This window comes from Sylvia atricapilla, chromosome 7 (genome assembly GCF_009819655.1).
Source record: "Sylvia atricapilla isolate bSylAtr1 chromosome 7, bSylAtr1.pri, whole genome shotgun sequence".
In the NCBI taxonomy this organism is placed as follows: Eukaryota; Metazoa; Chordata; class Aves; order Passeriformes; family Sylviidae; genus Sylvia; species Sylvia atricapilla.
Genome location: NC_089146.1, coordinates 38,657,537 through 38,677,599, shown reverse-complemented (window position 1 = coordinate 38,677,599; position 20,063 = coordinate 38,657,537). Strand labels below are relative to the sequence as shown.

At 44.1% G+C, this 20,063-nt stretch overlaps 1 protein-coding gene across 1 annotated transcript; it reads left to right on the top strand.

The window, feature by feature from the left end:
- The first annotated feature begins 375 nt into the window (after positions 1-375).
- WDSUB1 (WD repeat, sterile alpha motif and U-box domain containing 1) lies at positions 376-19,906 on the top strand. Its single transcript, XM_066323232.1, has 12 exons — positions 376-407; positions 818-932; positions 2,599-3,013; positions 7,818-8,002; positions 10,323-10,415; positions 11,107-11,200; positions 11,465-11,498; positions 13,241-13,281; positions 13,373-13,479; positions 14,387-14,566; positions 18,190-18,324; positions 19,524-19,906. Exons 3-12 carry the CDS (start codon positions 2,616-2,618, stop codon positions 19,676-19,678), a joined length of 1,422 nt encoding a protein of 473 aa, XP_066179329.1. The 5' UTR covers positions 376-407; positions 818-932; positions 2,599-2,615; the 3' UTR covers positions 19,679-19,906.
- The last annotated feature ends 157 nt before the right edge of the window (positions 19,907-20,063 follow it).

The window sequence follows — 20,063 nt, the reverse complement described above, 5'->3', positions numbered from 1 at the left end:
GGTCTCGGCGCCGCCCGCTGGGACACGGCTGGGGCGGCAGAGCGCGGCGCTGAGGGCGCGGCAGCGGCCGGGACCGTCGGGCCCCGCTCGGAGTTCGTGCCGAGGCAGCCGTAGTACCGGCGCTGCCCCGGGCCGGAGCTGAGGGCGCTGAGGGCGCTGAGGGCGCTGAGGGCGCTGAGGGCGCTGAGGGCGCTGAGGGCGCTGAGGGCGCTGAGGGCGCTGAGGGCGCTGAGGGCTGTCGGCCGCGCCGCCCGAGCCCAGGCCGCGCGCCGCCGGCTCCCCCCGCGGCCGGCGCACGGTGGGTCGGCCCGGGCCGCACCATGGCGGGAGGGCGGGGAGCGCCGCGCCTGCGCAGTTCGGGGCCGGGCGGCGGCCGGGCGGGAGGCGCCGCGCTCGGGGCTCGGGAGGTGCGGAGGGGTCTCCTCACGGCCGGGGCCGGCCACCGGGGCTGGTCACCGGGGCTGGTCACCGGGACTGGCCACCGGGGCTGGCCACCGGGGCCCCCGCGCAGCCGGGGCGGGATGTGCTTTACCCAACACCTGCCACCGGAGGCCGGGGTGACTCGGTCCCGGCCGCGCCGCCGGCGCGATGGGTGGGGTGCGGCTAGGCTGAGGGAAAGAGCAAAAGGGAAGGGGCTGCCAGCCGTGTCAACAATTGCTGTTGGCTCTTTCTGTGGATAGGTGCTGGTTTCTGTATTATAAAAAATACGTAATTGCCAGAGGAGATGATGGTGTTGAACATCTCTCTGGTGACGAATGCTCCTGTTGCTCCTCGCTCCCTCAGTCGATTTATTGATACTGAAACCTCCTCTTTTTAGGTTTGCTTTCCTGCAGTGAGCTCCTGAAAATCTGACAGTGAGACCGAGGTGCCTTTTTCAGCTCATCTTTCCAGATGTCAAGCTTTGACTCTTCGGTTTCTCCTAGTTGAAGAAAGTATGTTTATTTTCTTTCTGCAGCTGTGTTATTGATACTACTTCTTCTGTTTAAGGGTTTTAAAGAGAATAGTAGTAAAACGGCATCCTGAAGCTAAAATAGGTAGTATTCAGTGGTCTGGTCTTTACCTAAATCGGTGTGCCATACACTGAAGAGAACAAGTATTTTGCCCTTACACATGCATCTTTGTGTCTGTGTGTACACATACATACCTCTGTGTGTGTGCGTGCATTTATACATACTTGCATGTCCACGTGCACACAAACGTGTGCGTATATGTTTCTGTGTCAAAAAAAAAGTGTGAGTGTGCGTGGTCTGCAAATGCATGAGTTTGCAGATGCCTCAGCACTGAAATTATTATTCAGAATGAATCACTTATCTAAGACAACAGACTTAGTATTATAATACTCAAATAGTATTACTAGGTTCTTTTATTATAAACAGCTTATAACAGCTGTAGGCACTTCATTTTGGCTCTGTGCTTCCTTATTCTCAGGAAACTTGTCTGTGATCTGCAGCATGGGGAGTAACTGGTTGGAATGTACCTCTTCGGGGGATTTCCTGGACCTCAGCAGTGTAAATCAGTTGTCTGATACAATTTAAACTGGTTCCAGCAGTTTTAAGTCCTGGGAAAATGCGTGTGCAGTTCACATTGTCTTTTGTTGTTCTGTGTGTAGCAGCAATTTCAGGAGAGGTTCCAATTCTGATCACCCAATTGTTATTCATGTTTTGACTTAAATGTTTTAGTCAGTCTGGTCAAACCTTGGATTGGCAACATAAGTATGTGGTACTGCACTGATGTTTTCCATCACTACTGTCCCTATCTGTGAAAGTAAGCAGAAGGGAGCTCTTGGACAAATTCAAACGAAAAAGAAGAGGTTGCAAAGCAAGCACAGCTAGCCTGGGAGGAATCGAGAGATGGTTTGAGCAGCCAGGGATTAGGTTGGGAAAGCTAAAGTCCTGATGGAATTAAATCCAGCCAGGGATGTCAGGGGCAACAAGAAAAGCTTCTATAGGTGTGTTGGTGATAAAAGAAAGGTTAGGAAAAGGGTGGGCCATCTCTGGAAGGAGACAAGGAGACCTGGTTACTCGAGATGTGGGGAAGGCTGAGGTACTCAATGACTTTTTTGCCTTGCTCTTCACTGGAAAGTGTTCTAACCACCAAACTACAAAAAGGCTGGAGAGGGTCTTTTCACAAGGGCACGCAATATTAGAAAGGAGGATGGATTTAAACTGAGAGTAGGTTTAGATTAGAGAGCAGGAAGAAATTCCTGGTTGTGAGGGTGATGAGGACCTGCACAGGGTGCCCCGAGAAGCTGTGGCTGCCCTGTCCCTGGAAGCATTCTAGGCCAGGCTGGATGGGGCTTGGAGCAGTCCGGGGTAGGGGAAGGTGTCCCTGCCCATGGCAGGGGGTGAAACTGGATGAGCTTTAAGGTCCCTTTGAACCCAGACTAGTCTGTGGTATTATGACCTGTGCTTCACAATGCTAGGTGAAAAACCTGCCTTTGCAAATGAGCTTTTCTTTTTTTTTTTTTTTTTTTTTTTTTTTTTTTTTTTTTTTTTTTTTTTTTTTTTTTTTTTTTCTGTCAGAGTTTGTCTTGCTGAGGTAGTATGCGTCATTTATGAAACAGAAAAATTAAGTCCCAACTGTGAAACTTTTTTTCAGATTTTTATTTTCCCAAAATGGCGGCATTAATTCACACTTTAGCAGATCACAGCGACGACGTCAACTGCTGCGCCTTCTCGTCGTCGCGCTTGGCTACTTGTTCCTCGGACAAAACAATCCGCGTTTACTCCCTGGCCGACTTCTCGGAGCTGCCGTACTCGCCGCTGCTGGGCCACGCGTACGCCGTGCACTGCTGCTGCTTCTCGGCCTCGGGGCGCCTGCTGGCCTCCTGCTCCACGGACGGCAGCGCGGCGCTGTGGGACAGCCGCGACGGCCGGCGCCTGGCCGTGCTGCAGCAGCCCGGCGGCAGCCCCGTCCGCGTGTGCCGCTTCTCCCCCGAGCCCGCCCGCCTGCTGGCCGGGGCCGCCGACGGCAGCCTGGTGCTCTGGGGCGTGCGGCCCTGGAGAGCCTGCCGGTGAGTGGCGCTGCCTTCGGGCGGGCGGCCTTGGGAGCGGGGGTGGGGAAGGGCGTGCCTTGGGAGCGGGGGTAGAGAAGGGTGTGCCTTGGGAGCGGGGGTGGGGAAGGGTGTGCCTTTGGGAGCCAGTGTAGGTAAAGGGTGTGCCTTTGGGAGTGGGTGTAGGTAAAGGGTGTGCCTTCGGGAGCGAGTGTAGGTAATGTAGGTGAAGGGTGTGCCTTTGGAGCGGGGGTAGGGAAGGGTGTGCCTTGGGAGCGGGGGTAGGTAATGTAGGTAAAGGGTGTGCCTTTGGGAGCGGGGGTAGGGGAAGGGTGTGCCTTGGGAGCGGGGGTGGGGAAGGGTGTGCCTTTGGGAGTGAGTGTAGGTAATGTAGGTAAAGGGTGTGCCTTTGGGAGCCGGGGTAGGTAATGTAGGTAAGGGGTGTGCCTTTGGGAGCCGGGGTAGGTAATGTAGGTAAAGGGTGTGCCTTGGGAGCGGGGGTAGGGAAGGGTGTGCCTTTGGGAGTGGGTGTAGGTAAAGGGTGTGCCTTTGGGAGCGAGTGTAGGTAATGTAGGTGAAGGGTGTGCCTTTGGAGCGGGGGTAGGGGAAGGGTGTGCCTTTGGGAGCCGGTGTAGGTAATGTAGGTAAAGGGTGTGCCTTTGGGAGCGAGTGTAGGTAATGTAGGTGAAGGGTGTGCCTTGGGAGCGGGTGTAGGTAAAGGGTGTGCCTTTGGGAGCAGGTGTAGGTAAAGGGTGTGCCTTTGGGAGCCGGTGTAGGTAAAGGGTGTGCCTTTGGGAGCCGGTGTAGGTAAAGGGTGTGCCTTTGGGAGCGGGTGTAGGTAAAGGGTGTGCCTTTGGGAGCCGGTGTAGGTAAAGGGTGTGCCTTTGGGAGCAGGTGTAGGTAAAGGGTGTGCCTTTGGGAGCAGGTGTAGGTAAAGGGTGTGCCTTTGGGAGCCGGTGTAGGTAAAGGGTGTGCCTTTGGGAGCAGGTGTAGGTAAAGGGTGTGCCTTTGGGAGCCGGTGTAGGTAAAGGGTGTGCCTTTGGGAGCCGGTGTAGGTAAAGGGTGTGCCTTTGGGAGCAGGTGTAGGTAAAGGGTGTGCCTTTGGGAGCGGGTGTAGGTAAAGGGTGTGCCTTTGGGAGCCAGTGTAGGTAAAGGGTATGCCTTTGGGAGCAGGTGTAGGTAAAGGGTGTGCCTTTGGGAGCCAGTGTAGGTAAAGGGTGTGCCTTTGGGAGCAGGTGTAGGTGAAGGGTGTGCCTTTGGGAGCAGGTGTAGGTAAAGGGTGTGCCTTTGGGAGCAGGTGTAGGTAAAGGGTGTGCCTTTGGGAGCAGGTGTAGGTAAAGGGTGTGCCTTTGGGAGCGGGTGTAGGTAAAGGGTGTGCCTTTGGGAGCCAGTGTAGGTAAAGGGTATGCCTTTGGGAGCAGGTGTAGGTAAAGGGTGTGCCTTTGGGAGCCAGTGTAGGTAAAGGGTGTGCCTTTGGGAGCAGGTGTAGGTGAAGGGTGTGCCTTTGGGAGCAGGTGTAGGTAAAGGGTGTGCCTTTGGGAGCAGGTGTAGGTAAAGGGTGTGCCTTTGGGAGCCGGTGTAGGTGAAGGGTGTGCCTTTGGGAGCGGGTGTAGGTAATGTAGGTAAAGCGTGTGCCTTTGGGAGCAAGTGTAGGTAAAGGGTGTGCTGTACTTTTACAGGACACGCTTACACCGCTGAGCGGTATCACAGAGAAATGGAGATAGAATTTACATGACTAAAAGATTTATCGATAGGACAGGGAAAAGTGCTGAGTAGCTTTCTGGTTTTTTAAGTTAAACGATGTGAACTCAGGAAGGTCTAATTTTTACAGAGTTATCTTGCACCTAAATCCTGATTTTTTTTAAAAGTTTGTTTAATTGATTTAACATGAGGCCGGGATTGCATTGCAGGCTGTATTCGTCTGGTTTCTAAACAGTGGGCCAACAAACTGTGATACATAATACACAGTTAGTGGAACCTGACTGTACTCTGTGCTTCGTATTGCATTACACATAGTAGTATAAATTAAATGTTGATTACCAGGAGTTTAGAGTTCAGGAAGGTCTTGGAAGGTTGCTGGTAGTCCAGCAATCGGAGTTTGGAAACTATGGACCTCTCCTGAAACTGTACATTTTAAGACATAAAGTGACAAAAAGAAGTATTGGTGCTAAGTAAGTTAAGCATGACAGTCAACGTTTCACTTAGGTTTCCGGGAATCATTTGCAAACAAAGCAGATGAGCATAATTATTGCTGTTGCACAGTTAAAGACATGAGCCTTAGAGCTGTCTTCAGAGTCCTCCTCCACATCTGTGTCTTTCAGTGAGTTCTTCAGGCCAGCTGTTATAATCTGTGCTTGGGCAAGACATTATTATTTAGGTTTAGGGCCCTGTTACACAACTAAATTACTCTCTAAAGTTAGAAAAGTAGTTAAACATTTGAGGGAACTGATGTTTCTCTCAGGATTGAGGGAGCATGTGTTTCTGAAACACGGAATAACAATTGGTGTTGGTGGTCCCCTGTCTAGCAAATCCCTCCTTTTGTGGCCTCTGCCTTCCACAGCACTGATTTATGTGGGACCTGTACAGTTTTTCCAAATGATTGAGTACAGTTACTTGAAGTTATGGAAATCTGGAAATCTGTCCATAAACAGAATTATTACAGATTTTTGCCACCATGATTTTTCTAAGACACTGAAGAAACACTGAAATGGTGGTTTTGTTTTCAGATAGGAAAGAGGTACTGATAACCTATTTTTTCCTAGTTTTATCTTTAAGAAAAATTGGGAAAATCAGTCATCAGTATTCTGAAATCTGAGGGTTTATCTGTTTTGAGACATTACTAGTGAAGAGATTATATTTTTTTATTCAGAATGCTTGTTGCTGAAGAGAAAAACACAGAAATATGAAAACAATGTTTCTTACAGTTGTATGCTCTTAATACATGCACTGGTGCATGTTTTAGACCTACATCCTAATTTTATTCTAGTTGAATGGTGGATGTATAATGACTATGTAAAAACTATATTGTTATTACAAGCAAAAATTATTCTGCTTTGGTACTTTTATTGCAGAGAAATAAGAAAAAACTTCTAACATTCTCATCCTGTCCTCTTCAACTATTAAAAGTTCATTTCACAGTGTTAACAGGCCAACAGTAGACAACTTAACTTTATATCTATTTTGAGATGTGTGTGTGTATGTATTTTCAGCAGATTAATTTTTTTATTGTCATTTGTAATTGCAGATAGAGAAATGCATGTCTTGTTCTTAAAAGTTGAAATCAGTATCACATAGAAATCATCAAGGTACTTAAAAATTATGTCAGAGAAAGAAGAATTATGTCAGAGAAGTCACAGTCAATCTTTGGTCCTCTGTTTCTTTTGAAACAGTTGATTATGTTGATTCTGAAAATGAGAAACCATTTTACCACAGTTTTTTCACTTGACTAAATATAGGGATGGTAATTATAATAAAATTACATGATATTTACTCCTTATCTACTCAGCTGTTGTAATTGACTTCAAAATTTAAAGTAAGATGGCTATTTAAATAACTTCTGTGGTGGATGTGAACATGAAAGCGAGTTGACTTATGTGTATTTCTAAGTGGTTCCTATTTCCTGTTCAGTAGTCAAGTTAGAAAACTGGTATTTGGCCTGCAAGTTTTAAATGCATGCACAATGCTGTATATTTTACTGCTGTTTTCAGAGCAGAATCTGCAGCATTTTGTGCGAAAGAAGGAAAGTTGTAAAAGCTGCACTAAAGAAAAAGGACTGTACATATGAAAATGGGAAGCACTCTAGTGGATTTGATAGCATTCTTAATAAAAGAATGAAGGGAGAGAATGCTTTTTAGAAGGTCATGGGTCTGATAAGTGTGACCCAGGAAAATTTATTGACTTGTCTTCTGTGACATTAAGTTTGACACCTCTGGCAGTAAACAGCATTTCTGCCAGTAAAAGAGAATTAGCAGCTTTTCTACAAAGCATGATGACTGAGTAAATAGGACTGACATTTCTTGCCATGTGACTGTTTCTCATGGCTGTGATTTTCTCCCTACACTTAAGGACTCAGCTTGGCTGGATCTGCTGTCCATTAAAAGGAGTGACACTCTTTCTATTAACTTTAGGTTATCAGATAATGTAAAGGATATCAGGTTGACCCCACTTCCTTCCTGAGGCTTGACCGCGCTTCCATATCTGCTAGAAATTTTCTCTGAAGATCAGTTTTACAAAGTGCTTTGGCTGACTTAGTTAAAATACAGAATTTCTTTTCCACATTGCTTTCTCTTGTGCACAAGTTCTTAAAAATTAATCCCACATCATAAATCACAAAGTATTCTACTCAGCTACAGCTTATCATATGGGTGAGTGGGTGTTCTCTTTTGTCTCTTAAACCAGAAGAATTCTCAGTCTTTTTTTCCCTTGTTTGTGTACATGGAAATCTGTGTTAATGATAGTTGTGTATTTATGTTTGACTTGTAAAATGTATCCTGCCATAGAATTTTAACAGTGCATTGTGCCTTTTAAGTGTTAAATCCATGCAAATTGTCTTTAGTTTGAAAATTATTTTATCACTGAGTTAAAATTATTGCCTTGGGCTTCCATCTCATATTTTTCCTCCTGCTGTCAAAGAGCAGGTCTGGTCCCTGCTGCAGAGCTCATTTTGCCCTTTTGTCATAGTTGGTTTGAGTTCCTCTTTCCTCGGTTAGCTCCAAAGTGCAAACCTTAGAAGAGTTTGGCTTATTGCATCAGATTGCATTTGAGAGGTCACTTTGTAGAACTTTACCTGCTGTAAATTCAAATCCTGTGTACTCTTGCTTTTCAGATCTGGGAAAGTTAAAGATGGTTCTTTGATGGCTTGTGCATTTTCTCCCAATGGAAATTTCTTTGTCACTGGATCATCAAGTGGTGATTTAACCATTTGGGATGATAAAATGAAATGCCTATATAATGAAAAAGCACATGATCTTGGCGTTACCTGCTGTGATATTTCTTCACATCCAGTATCTGGTTAGTTATTCAACTCATCAGGGGAGGAACATTTTAAAAAAGAGATACTCTTATTTCTCCCTAGCTCTTGTTTTCATATTCTTTTTGCCATTGATGCTCAAAATAAATACAAAAGACCTTGTGAAGAGATGGTGTTTTAGACTATTCTGAATATTCTTAAGTAAAGGCCATGGTCGGGTTGATGGCAAGGAATGTACTAGTTCAACAAACGAGGTGATAACTTAGAGTAGCTAATTACCCTGTGGAGGACAAGGGTTTTAGAAGATGCAGTGCTTGATTACCATTCCCACTTGACTCTTTCATACTTCGGTTCCCAAGGAGCAGGACTGGATTGAAACATTGCAGAGAGCTTAAGCTGAATGCTTGGACTGTGGAATATGAGCAGATGGGCTATTTTCCTGCACCTCACTCTCTCATTTAGAGGAATTTGGGGGAGTAATGAGCCCAGAATCTCCACTAAGAATGTTCAAAAATCTTAGAGCAGTTTTAGCATTTGAGCACATAGTCATTTGCTTCTAATGGAGGTTAGAAATTGGGAAGAAGCCTCATTGTCAGCTTTAGGAAGTAATGCAGCAACTTCACAACCTTGTGTGTATACTTTTATTCTTTCCAGGTCTACTACTGAGACAAAGCGATCTTCATCAACATAGTCAGGCTTTTGTATTCAGAATACACAAGCTGCCCTTTCAAAGGCCTCAAAAGTCATAACTGAGCAGCCACTTGCATCTTCAAGTGCCGAACCCAGCAATAAGTTCTGCTGTCTGTACCAGCCTGTCTAAGGCATGGTGCAGAGCAGGAAGGAAACAGGAGAGAAGCAGTGGGGAAGAAAGCAGGACAGAAACAGGAGGAAGCTGAGTAAGAAGGATGTGAACATACACTTCAGAACAGAGAACTAGTGATTGAGAGTACCAAATCAGATAAATGAGTGTCCACTGAAAGATGTAGGATCTTTCTTGGTGAAGATACTACACAAAACCTCCATTGTGAACTAAGAGTTGCATCTGAGGGCAAAAAAATGTGTTGCAGCTGAAACAGAGCAGGGTGGAATTTCCACCACTCCATTTCATATTAAGATTATTCTCTTGGTTTAAAAATTAAAGCCCTCTGCCAAGATAAAGTAAAACAGGCAACAAAGCAGGTATTTTCTACACTGTGGATTTGTTCTAGCTGATTTATGATAGTTCTAGGTTTTTTTAATCCATATATTGTTGAAAGTCAACACATTTCCTTTAGTGTGCATGGCTGAGTCAGGAATTGCTGGTCAGACTAAAAGGCAAGAAACAAATGGACAGGCAGTGGGAACAAAGATGTAACCTGAGCCAAGTACAGAGATGAATGATGATTGTGTAGGGAGGGGGTGAGGAAGGCTGAGGTGAAGCTGGACCAGAACCTGGCAAGGGGTGCAGTGGTCCCAGCCTCTCACCCAGCAGCATCCTTGGCAGGGTGCTCTCCACCTGCTCCCCCTAGCCTGGATTCTTACCCAGGGCTGCCCCAGTCCAGCTGCTGCACCAGCACTCGAGCTTCTCCAGGTCCCTCTGGGGTCCTCCCTTGTCCTTGTCCTTCTGGTGTGTCACCTGCACCGCTCAGCTTGATGGCATCTGCAAATTGGCTGCGAGTGCTCTTGCTCTCTATTAAATGTCGTAATGAAGATATTAAATAGCACAGATGTTAAATATAAATTAAATCAGGGTCCCGATACAGAACCCTGAGGGACACCACTAGTCCATTGGGACTCTGAGCCATTGACCACTACCCTCAGGTTGCAACCATCCAACTACTTTCTTATGCATCTGACAGTCCACTCGTGGAACATGGGAATTCAGAAATGTTGATAGCCACTGAACCAAGGGGGGAAAGCTATTAAACTATTACTGCATAATAGTTGCATTTCATACTGAATGCAGTATTTACGATGTGTTTGGCTGGACTGCAGTCATGAAATGTCAGTTTGTAAAAATGGAAAGTTCAGTGTGTGAAAGTATGAAAATTCCTTGTCAGATACTCTCAAATTTTGTACATGTGTATGTGGTTAATTTTGAGAATTATGGAGCTCTAGAAAAAATGGATATAACCATATAATTTAGATAAAAGACTCCAGCGGTATAATCAGAGGAAACAAGCATTTCCCATCAAGAAAACTTAATACATGAGCACCTCTCTGGTCTTTATCTACTTATTCAGGAAAGAGTATAACAATATCTATTTCTTACATCCAAACTGGTTTAGAACTTCTGCAATGATTTTTATGCTCGTGTAGTTTACTGATCTGCTGTTACTTTCAATGTTTCTGACTCTCATTTATATATTTTAATTTTATCAGATAGTGAAAATGGATTCGAATACTTCCAGATGGCTTCTTGTGGACAAGATAATCAGCTCAAACTCTGGCTTATTTTGTTTGCAGATTTCTTAGGTTTGTATAGCAATGCTTTTTGAATATACTAATGTCTTAGGTCTTTAGTGACAGTTTAAACCAAAAATCAAATTTATACTACAACCAAACTACGTACAAGTTGAAAGTTTTGTTTGAATTATTCGCTGGAGAACAGCTAAGGCATTCAGCACTTTGTGATGCTGTGTTATGTAGATTTTATTTAGCAATTTATTTATCTACAAGTATTGAAGGTAAAGGTTTAAAAGATTCTACTGTGGCCTTTCAGCAGGTTGATAGGTTAAAACCTCTTAATCTGCCTGGCCAGGGAGAAGTTCGTTTACATGTTTCTGTACATCCTGGGCCTTGAATAAGAGCTGGAGAAAAGCATGTTAGCTCCTGCAAAATCTGCAATGTAGAGACTAGGTAAATTGCCAAAAATATCTTCAGTGTGTACTTTTTTGTAATCTCTTTTATAGAAAAGTATGTATGTGTTAATATCGTGTGTCTAGATAGGCATTTAATTATCTAGAGCCTTTTGAGACATGCTAAAACTACAAAGTGAATAAGTTGGAGATATTAAAAGGGGAAGAGATCTGTGAACTTTTTATCCCCTTTTTTGTAAACAGTATGTCAGAGTTGTCTTTGGTGGAGCTTTGAGCTTCTTAAAGCAGCTTGTGTTATACCTTGTCAAATATGGCCATATGTAATGATTTACTTTTTGTATTTTTAGGTGTTGAGTTAAAATATAAATGCACACTGCATGGACACTCTGCCCCAGTTCTGGCCTGTGCATTTTCGTGTGATGGACAGATGATAGTCTCGGGGTAAGCTGCACCTTGCTGAAATGTCTGCCTGTCCAGGCTCATGCCTCAATATTGTAAAACAGAAAGTTCAAAAGAGTTGAAGATGTCTAGATATTTATTATCAATACTTAAGGAATAGTTCTGTGACCTCTAGAGCTGTTGAAGTGTCTTTACAATCCTCTTGTAGGTGACTGAGTTTGAAATATCAGGTTGTGGAAAAGGTTAATGAAACAGTTTCCTTTTCCTTCTCTGCATCATTTTAATGTCAATATGTTTTATTTTAAGGTCTGTGGACAAGTGTGTCATAATCTATGAAACTGTAAGTATAGAATAATACAGGACTCTTTGTTGGGGTGTTGTCTTTAAATATGAGCACTGCTTCTGCAGTGTCTTATCAATGAAAAAATATTAAAGAATACAAACGATACTAAGCCAAAATACTTACTGTGCAGTTGGAGGTAGGAGGGGAAGGAGTCTAAGGAAAAGTATCTCCTGAGAGTTGATCAGTCTTTCTCACTTTTTATTTATGTTGTGAGAATTTGTCAGTTGATTTCTCTGCAGTCGGGTGTTAGTTAATCCCACCCTTACAAGTATTACAGGATTCATATTGAAGCAGAAGGACTTTTTTGTTACCCTGACTTTAGCTTAGCTTCCAAAGCAAGGAGGACTGTACCTTTTGACATAAAATCAGGAGTGCTGATCACAGAAATTCTGTAGTTAGTTATATGTAAAGTGCACATAAAATAGAAGCATAATAAAGAATTCAGGAAAAAATTTATTTTAAGGACAATGTCTTTAAAACATATTGTTTAAGCATTTTACAATAACGTTGTTATATCCTATGTGATTCACCTGTAAGTGGTATATATACCTTTAGTATTTTATAGTATTAAAAATAATAAAGTTGCTGTAAATGAAGGATGAACAGGTTTTAAACTTCTTCAGTTTGCTCTGCAGATACCTATTGTATTGATACAATTTTAAAATTAGCATTAAAGTTTTTCACCAAATCACTATTATTACAGCTGTACAGTTTTTGGCCCAATTATTTTAGTAGTTTGAAGTTTAGACAGGTATGTAAGATATCCTCTAGACTCTGGGAGCCTCAGAAAATTGAAGGATGAAGAAAGCCACAGCCTAAGTATTTCATAATATTGTGCATCAGCTTTTGTGGCATTAGGTTTTTATGAAATGAGACAATAACTTCTAGTTGTGAAATTCTCCTTTGGGGATACTCAAAAGCTGCTTGGACACCTGCTCCAGGTGATGCTGCTTTTGCAGGATGTTGGACTCTGATCTCCAGAGGTCCCCAACCATCCTGTGATTCGGTGGGGAAAAGTGGGGAGAGTAAATCCTTGTGGGAGGGAAAGAGATTTCAACCTGTATTAGGGCCCTTTGATCACGTTGGACAGGTCAAAATACTGGAGTGCTGACTCCTCAATTAGTGATGCAGAGTAACTGTGCTCATCACCTTTCCAACCTGTCTGTACCTGTCGAAAAAATGCCGTTTTTCATAGGAGGGAAAATCTTTCAGTAATAAGTTAAAACTGCTAAAATTCAGGAATTTGGTTTTTTAGTAGTATTTAGTGATCAAATAGAGAATAGGCCAGATAGATGTGGTTAATTATTGGTCCAATTGAAAAATTATAGGTTGACCCTCACAGTGACCCTTTTGGTCATTTCTAACACAAGATTTGTAGAAGGAATGTCTTTATCTACACAACCAACCAGCCACTGTGGATTTAATTCAGTGTTTGTGGCACTGTGCTCCCCCCTGCATGTTCCATGCTGGCTGATTGTTCAGGGAACAGTGCTCCAGGGAATCAAATAGGGACTTCAAGAAGGAAATTCAAGTTGCACTTCTGACTGCTGCTGATCAGCTTTGCCAAGGTTGTAGGGACTGAGTTTGAAATCTAACTTCTCTGAAGGGAGCTTCTGTCACCTTTCAAGAAGCAATATTCCCTGTTTTAAAAGGAAGCATACAAGTGAAGAAACATTTTTTTTATTCTTTAAGATTTTAAATCTTAAAACTCTTCTAAATCTTTAAAAACTCTTTTACAGAGCACTGGAAATACCCTTCATACTTTGTCCCAGCATACGAGGTAAGAAATCAGCATGATTATTCTGTTTCATAGATAGAAGAAATCTTTTTCTCCTGAATTTTCAGACTTTTTTTTCTTTATTTATTTGTAGATATGTTACAACTTGTGCTTTTGCACCACATAGTCACTTACTTGCCACAGGCTCAATGGACAAAACTGTGCACATATGGCAGCTTGACCTTAAGCAACCTTGTGCAGGTCAGTGTGTGTAATACTTGTAATCTGTTCTTTAAACTAAAACACCATCTGAAGATGCAAAAATCCCACATTCTTACCTGCACTTAACGTGTAACATCAGGCTTGTGTGCATATGCTTAGAAGAGGTATTCTCTTTTTTGTGAAGAAAAATATACTAGATGTATCTTAATTTTATTAATTTGCTTTATCTGTTTTTCTGGTATTTGCAATTGCTCATTCTCTGGACAGCATTTAAGAGATTACTATTTCTGCCTGAGTGTTGAAAGTGCCACTGAGTGTTCTTGGACACCTATAATTAGTGAGAAATTGAAAATACACTAATTGCAAGCGTAATTGTCAATTAGGAATGCACCTTACCAGTCATTATAGGTGAAAAACTAATTGTACAAATTACATTAGTGCCATTAATATAAGGTAATTAATGGTACAAATGACACCAGCACCTAAAATTTGTGGAACAAAGGTACCTGTTGTCTTTGTTCAAAGCACAACAGTAAGTTTGGATTTTGGTGTGCCTTCTAAAGAAGTACAAGATGATTCCAGTGTCTGCTGACACTTTCCTGGTTGTTTGTTCAATTCAAATTTGACAGAAGTGTAGGCATCTAAGAGATGAAATTCCTCTAAACTTTGAAAATCGGTAGGTAAGGGGTAAACCCAAATTAGTGCCCTCCCTCCCAAAAGAATGGTGATTAAGCATTTATTAGATGAAGAATGTTTAGTACTGAGAACATTTAAAAACAGGGTCTATTTAATGGCATTGTTTTTTGAACTGAGAATTTCATTGTTGGTTGCTTTTTGAGGGGTTGTGGTGAGGTCTTTTTGTTTGGGGGTAGGGGGAAATGTTGCTTGTTTTTAATTTGTTTTTTCTTTGTTTGTTTTGTGTTTTACCTCTTTTTCATTTCCAAAGGAGACACTGTAGAAAATGAATCAAAAGTGGCTGTTGAGGACTGGTCAGAGGATGATGTTTCAGCCTGGCTCCGTGCACAGGATTTATCAGACTTTGTTGGACTTTTCAAAATGAATAATATTGATGGCAAGGAACTACTGAATCTTACTAAGGAAAGTCTTGCTAATGAATTAAAAATTGGTAAGAGTATTGAAATCCAAATAGTTTTTAATCTCTAGAGACTTTGAAATATTGTAATGATGCACATTAGGAGTTCTATACATGGTTTTTTCCCCCTGAAATGCCTTTTTAATTTCATTTCCAGGGCTGTTAAAAACCCTCTAATGTTACATTGTCCACAGAATTCCTTTTTTTGTGTGCTTGTTTGCTCATACCTGGAGACATACAATGCACTTCTACTAATGATGTTCTTAAATGGTCTTACCTGATTTTGTTGCTATTTTCCTTGTTTGATCTTGTGTTAAGCTGTGGAAAAGGAATTTCAGCTTTTCTCTATAATTCATGTTTCTCACTTTGGTAAATAAATAGGGTGGTCTGTAGCTGTTCCCATCAGTCTGCAGAAGTGCCATGTGTAGAATTGCAGGTGTTCACCTTGCACTGAACAGTGACATTTTTAAGTGTGCATTTGATGATGACTTTTGGTAAGGATCAAGCAAAGCTTGCCTAGCTCAGATACTTTCTAATACATCAGGTCCACACATTGTCCTGTTGCATTATTGCAAAACTGTGATTACATTTTAGAAGGAATCACAAGAAAGCACCATAGTAGTAATGATTCCACAGTGATCATTATGAAATAAGAAATTTAAGGATAGTAAACTGCACTGCAACTTTCAAAATACACACTCTCTATTAATTTTGATGACCAGATTTAGGTGTAAACTAGGTGCTAATAAGTTTGTCAAAGTGAGGTCAAGTGTAACAAAAGGCTGAATGAAGTAAGAAACATTTTAAAAACTACAGTTGGATATTGTTCGTTGTAGGAAGACTGCTCCCATCTTTTTTTTGTATTTATGGAATTGGTCTATAGTGGATCATATTATCTCTGTGTAACAACTGGCTTTGTTAAGTCTGGAAATAACAGAGATGCTGGGAATCTGTCAGGAATTGTCATCCATGAAAGACACTTGGCTTCCTCAGTTTATGCAAACATTCTCCTTGGCATTGAAGTAGCCTAAAACTTTGTTGTAGCAATTGCCAGCTGAGACTAATCAAAGAACCCTGACTAGAAAGTTCTGTGAGAACTGAATGTAGTGTGACCAATGACCTGCTACCAAGAGAGTTCTCCGTGGGGAAAGAAATACAACAAAGGAATAGAAATTATGGCCTCATATATCTGACTTGAAAAATTGCTATCTGCCATAGCTCAATCATTTACAAAGTAGGAAAATACCATCTGCCTAAAACAAACGTTTTCTGTGTTACACAAATTCCATTTAACTAAATTTTAGGAGTCTACCACCATACAAGTGCTTGTCCTTTCTCTCCTTGATAACCTGTTTTCTCTGCTCTGGGAATGTGATGTAAGAAGTTTTTCACAGTCTTTGCAGTTTGGAGGACATCAGTGTTGTTTTAACACCCAGAGGCTCAGGCAGCTTTCAGCTGTGCCTGGTTGTAGGCCCTAGGCAGCAGTGCTGTGCAGGTGCCGTGGGACAGGTGGGTACGGGCTGCTGCGTGGAAGGGCAGCGTGAAGGGAAATCAGTCAGGGCCCTGCACAGCTGTGCCTGCCAGTGGCACTGCTCTGTCACTGTCACTGTCACTGTCACTGCCAGTGGCACTGCTCTGTCACTGTCACTGTCACTGTGCCTGCCACTGGCACTGCTCTGTCACTGTCACTGTCACTGCCAGTGGCACTGCTCTGTCACTGTCACTGTCACTGTGCCTGCCACTGGCACTGCTCTGTCACTGTCACTGTCACTGCCAGTGGCACTGCTCTGTCACTGTCACTGTCACTGTCGCTGTGCCTGCCAGTGGCCCTGCTCTGTCACTGTCACTGTCACTGCCAGTGGCACTGCTCTGTCACTGTCACTGTCACTGTGCCTGCCAGTGGCACTGCTCTGTCACTGTCACTGTCACTGTGGCTGCCAGTGGCACTGCTCTGTCACTGTCACTGTGCCTGCCAGTGGCACTGCTCTGTCACTGTCACTGTCACTGTGCCTGCCAGTGGCACTGCTCTGTCACTGTCACTGTGCCCTCCAGTGGCCCTGCTCTGTCACTGTCACTGTCACTGTGGCTGCCAGTGGCCCTGCTCTGTCACTGTCACTTTCACTGTGCCTGCCAGTGGCACTGCTCTGTCACTGTCACTGTCACTGCCAGTGGCACTGCTCTGTCACTGTCATTGTCACTGCCAGTGGCACTGCTCTGTCACTGTCACTGTCACTGTGCCTGCCAGTGGCACTGCTCTGTCACTGTCACTGTCACTGTTCCCACCAGTGGCACTGCTCTGTCACTGTCACTGTGCCCAGCAGTGGCACTGCTCTGTCACTGTCACTGTCACTGTCCCACCAGTGGCACTGCTCTGTCACTGTGCCCAGCAGTGGCACTGCTCTGTCACTGTGCCCAGCAGTGGCACTGCTCTGTCACTGTCACTGTCACTGTGCCCAGCAGTGGCACTGCTCTGTCACTGTGCCCAGCAGTGGCACTGCTCTGTCACTGTCACTGTCACTGCCAGTGGCACTGCTCTGTCACTGTCACTGTGCCCAGCAGTGGCACTGTCACTGTCACTGTGCCCCACCAGTGGCACTGCTCTGTCACTGTCACTGTGCCCAGCAGTGGCACTGCTCTGTCACTGTGCCCAGCAGTGGCACTGCTCTGTCACTGTCACTGTGCCCAGCAGTGGCACTGTCACTGTCACTGTGCCCCACCAGTGGCACTGCTCTGTCACTGTCACTGTGCCCAGCAGTGGCACTGCTCTGTCACTGTGAATGTCACTGCCAGTGGCACTGCTCTGTCACTGTCACTGTTCCCACCAGTGGCACTGCTCTGTCACTGTCACTGTGCCCAGCAGTGGCACTGTCACTGTCACTGTGCCCCACCAGTGGCACTGCTCTGTCACTGTCACTGTCACTGTGCCCGCCAGTGGCACTGCTCTGTCACTGTCACTGTGCCCACCAGTGGCACTGCTCTGTCACTGTCACTGTGCCTGCCAGTGGCACTGCTCTGTCACTGTCACTGTGCCCAGCAGTGGCACTGCTCTGTCACTGTCACTGTCACTGCCAGTGGCACTGCTCTGTCACTGTGACTGTCACTGTGCCTGCCAGTGGCACTGCTCTGTCACTGTCACTGTCACTGTGCCCAGCAGTGGCACTGCTCTGTCACTGTGACTGTCACTGCCAGTGGCACTGCTCTGTCACTGTCACTGTGCCTGCCAGTGGCACTGCTCTGTCACTGTCACTGTGCCCACCAGTGGCACTGCTCTGTCACTGTCACTGTCACTGTGCCCCACCAGTGGCACTGCTCTGTCACTGTCACTGTGCCCAGCAGTGGCACTGCTGTGTCACGGGCCAGGGGCCAGCCCAGCAGTGCCACGTGTGGCTGCACTGGGGCAGTCGGGTGCCCGGCCACCAGCCCACTGCCCTGCCGTGGCTCTGCTGCACTTGCCCTGGTTTTCCCGAGTGTTTTCATTACTGCCCCAGGGGGAGAAGAGCCTGTGCTGCAGCTGACTGGGGCAGGAGCCAGGGCTGGCTGCAGGATTTTGGTTTAGGGGGGTGGCAGACGGAGCTATGGCTCCTGGAGCACAGCTGCTACTTCAACACCTGACTTCTTTGCCTTACCTTCCACTTCCTGCACAAATAATTTTTCAGAGTCTCTTGGCCTGCGCAGTAAAGTTCTCCAGAAAATTGAAGAACTGAGGATGACAATGATCTCGGTTTCTGTTCCTGATGAGTTCCTATGTCCTATAACAAGAGAGCTTATGAAAGATCCTGTCATTGCCACAGGTATGTCTTTACACGACATGGATTAAAATTAATTACTTGAGAGTAAAAATAGGCCCATTTTTGTGTTCCCACAGTTATCCTATCATCAGCCTAGAAAGATAAGCTATTCTAAATAGTTGTTGCAACAAGCCAGAATTGTGATTAACGTTTAATTTGCTGAATTACAGCTCTCATATGGAGAAAATACTGTATCAAGCAACTTCCTTTTTTTTACTGACTCCCTTTATGTGCCTTTGTAAATATAATTACAAGCCTAATTACAGTGTTGGCTCAGTAAGTGCAAACTGGAATTGTGCATTCAGTGGGATAAAAAGCAAACAAATGAAACCACTCCCCCCCACCCCAAACGAAACAAAAAAACCCCCCAGGCTCATTACTATGCTTAGCACACCATCTATAGGGCACTTAGTTAAAAGTTTGTACAGAATGAGACTGCTTTAAATGCAGCAAGCACTTGGAATTGTGATATGCTAGCAGCATAAGATGTTATGTAGTTAAAACATTTTGTGAAGAACTAGTGTTTCCTAGTTCTGAGGTCTGTTATTGTGGGGAGAGGGAAGGAGGAGCATACAAGCATCAGAAGAGCAGTATGATTTTTTCTGTTGCTCTGTGAACAGTTCTTCATCCAATTCTGAGGTATTAGAGCAGACTTCTGAGAATTAAAAATGGCCAATTATAAAAGCTGCTAGCTGCTGGAGTGCTGGTGGCTTTATTCAATAAGGAGTAAGGAGACAAGAGTACAGCTCTGTGTTAGAGGAGGGGCACAGAAGCACAGACATGTTCCTGGGTGACTGACAGCTGGGCCTCAGTTCTGTTGGTCGAGGATCAGCTGGTTCAGCTCCCAGCTCTAAGAGCCCAAGTCCTGAACCTGGCCAGGGGCTGAGGGCTCTGCTCAGCAGAGCAGCAGGCTTTAGCTGGGTTAGGCAACTGATGGGAACGGGCTTGTACTTCACATTTTGGATCACTGAAACTGAAAACAAAGTGTTATTTAACTTGTGCATAATATATTTTGGTGCTTTGCAGGCAGAAGTAGATACATGAAACTAGACAGAACTGTTGAGACCCAGAGTAAAGATTTCACATAGAGTGTACTGATTCTAGATTTCAGTTTTCCTGTTTGGATACATTTCCTTACTTCCCTTTACTGCACAGTGCCCAGGCCCCTGTAATATGAGCTTGTCTTGATGGTTTCTTTGCAGATGGCTACTCCTACGAAAGGGAAGCAATGGAAAACTGGATCAGCAACAGGCGATCCAGTCCCATGACCAATCTTCCTCTCCACTCTCTTATGCTCACACCAAACAGGACACTAAAAATGGCCATTAGTCGCTGGCTAGAGACTCAGCAGAAATAGTTAAACCACTTAATTTTGAATTTAAATGTTACGCAGCTGAAGGAATTAATTGTATCAGTAACAAATGGAAAGAAAAAGTTGTGTTTCTCTTCTGCTCTGTGGCTGGTTCAACCTTCACGGGTAGAAACTCCCAGAAAAACTTTAAGTTCCTGGTAGTTCTACTTCATGATATTTCTGTTAAAGAATCAAGTATTCAAACCCAGTTTTTCAAATAAAATTTTTACTACATTTATGAGTTTTGAGTCTTCATCTCACCAACTAGTCTTTCAGAAGGTAAGAAATAGCAATGTATTGGATCTGTATTTCTTTCTTTTTCTACTGTAATGAACCAAAATGTGTATGTCTTTCTCTGTTCCCCATTACTAGACATGTAGTTGGAAAAGCT

Coding starts and splice junctions, on each gene's coding strand:
- WDSUB1 (XM_066323232.1), top strand. CDS start 2,616: ATGGCGGCATTAATTCACACTTTAGCAGATCACAGCGACGACGTCAAC. Junction 8,003..10,322: donor TTCTTCACATCCAGTATCTG/GTTAGTTATTCA, acceptor TAATTTTATCAG/ATAGTGAAAATGGATTCGAA. Junction 11,499..13,240: donor GTGTCATAATCTATGAAACT/GTAAGTATAGAA, acceptor ACTCTTTTACAG/AGCACTGGAAATACCCTTCA.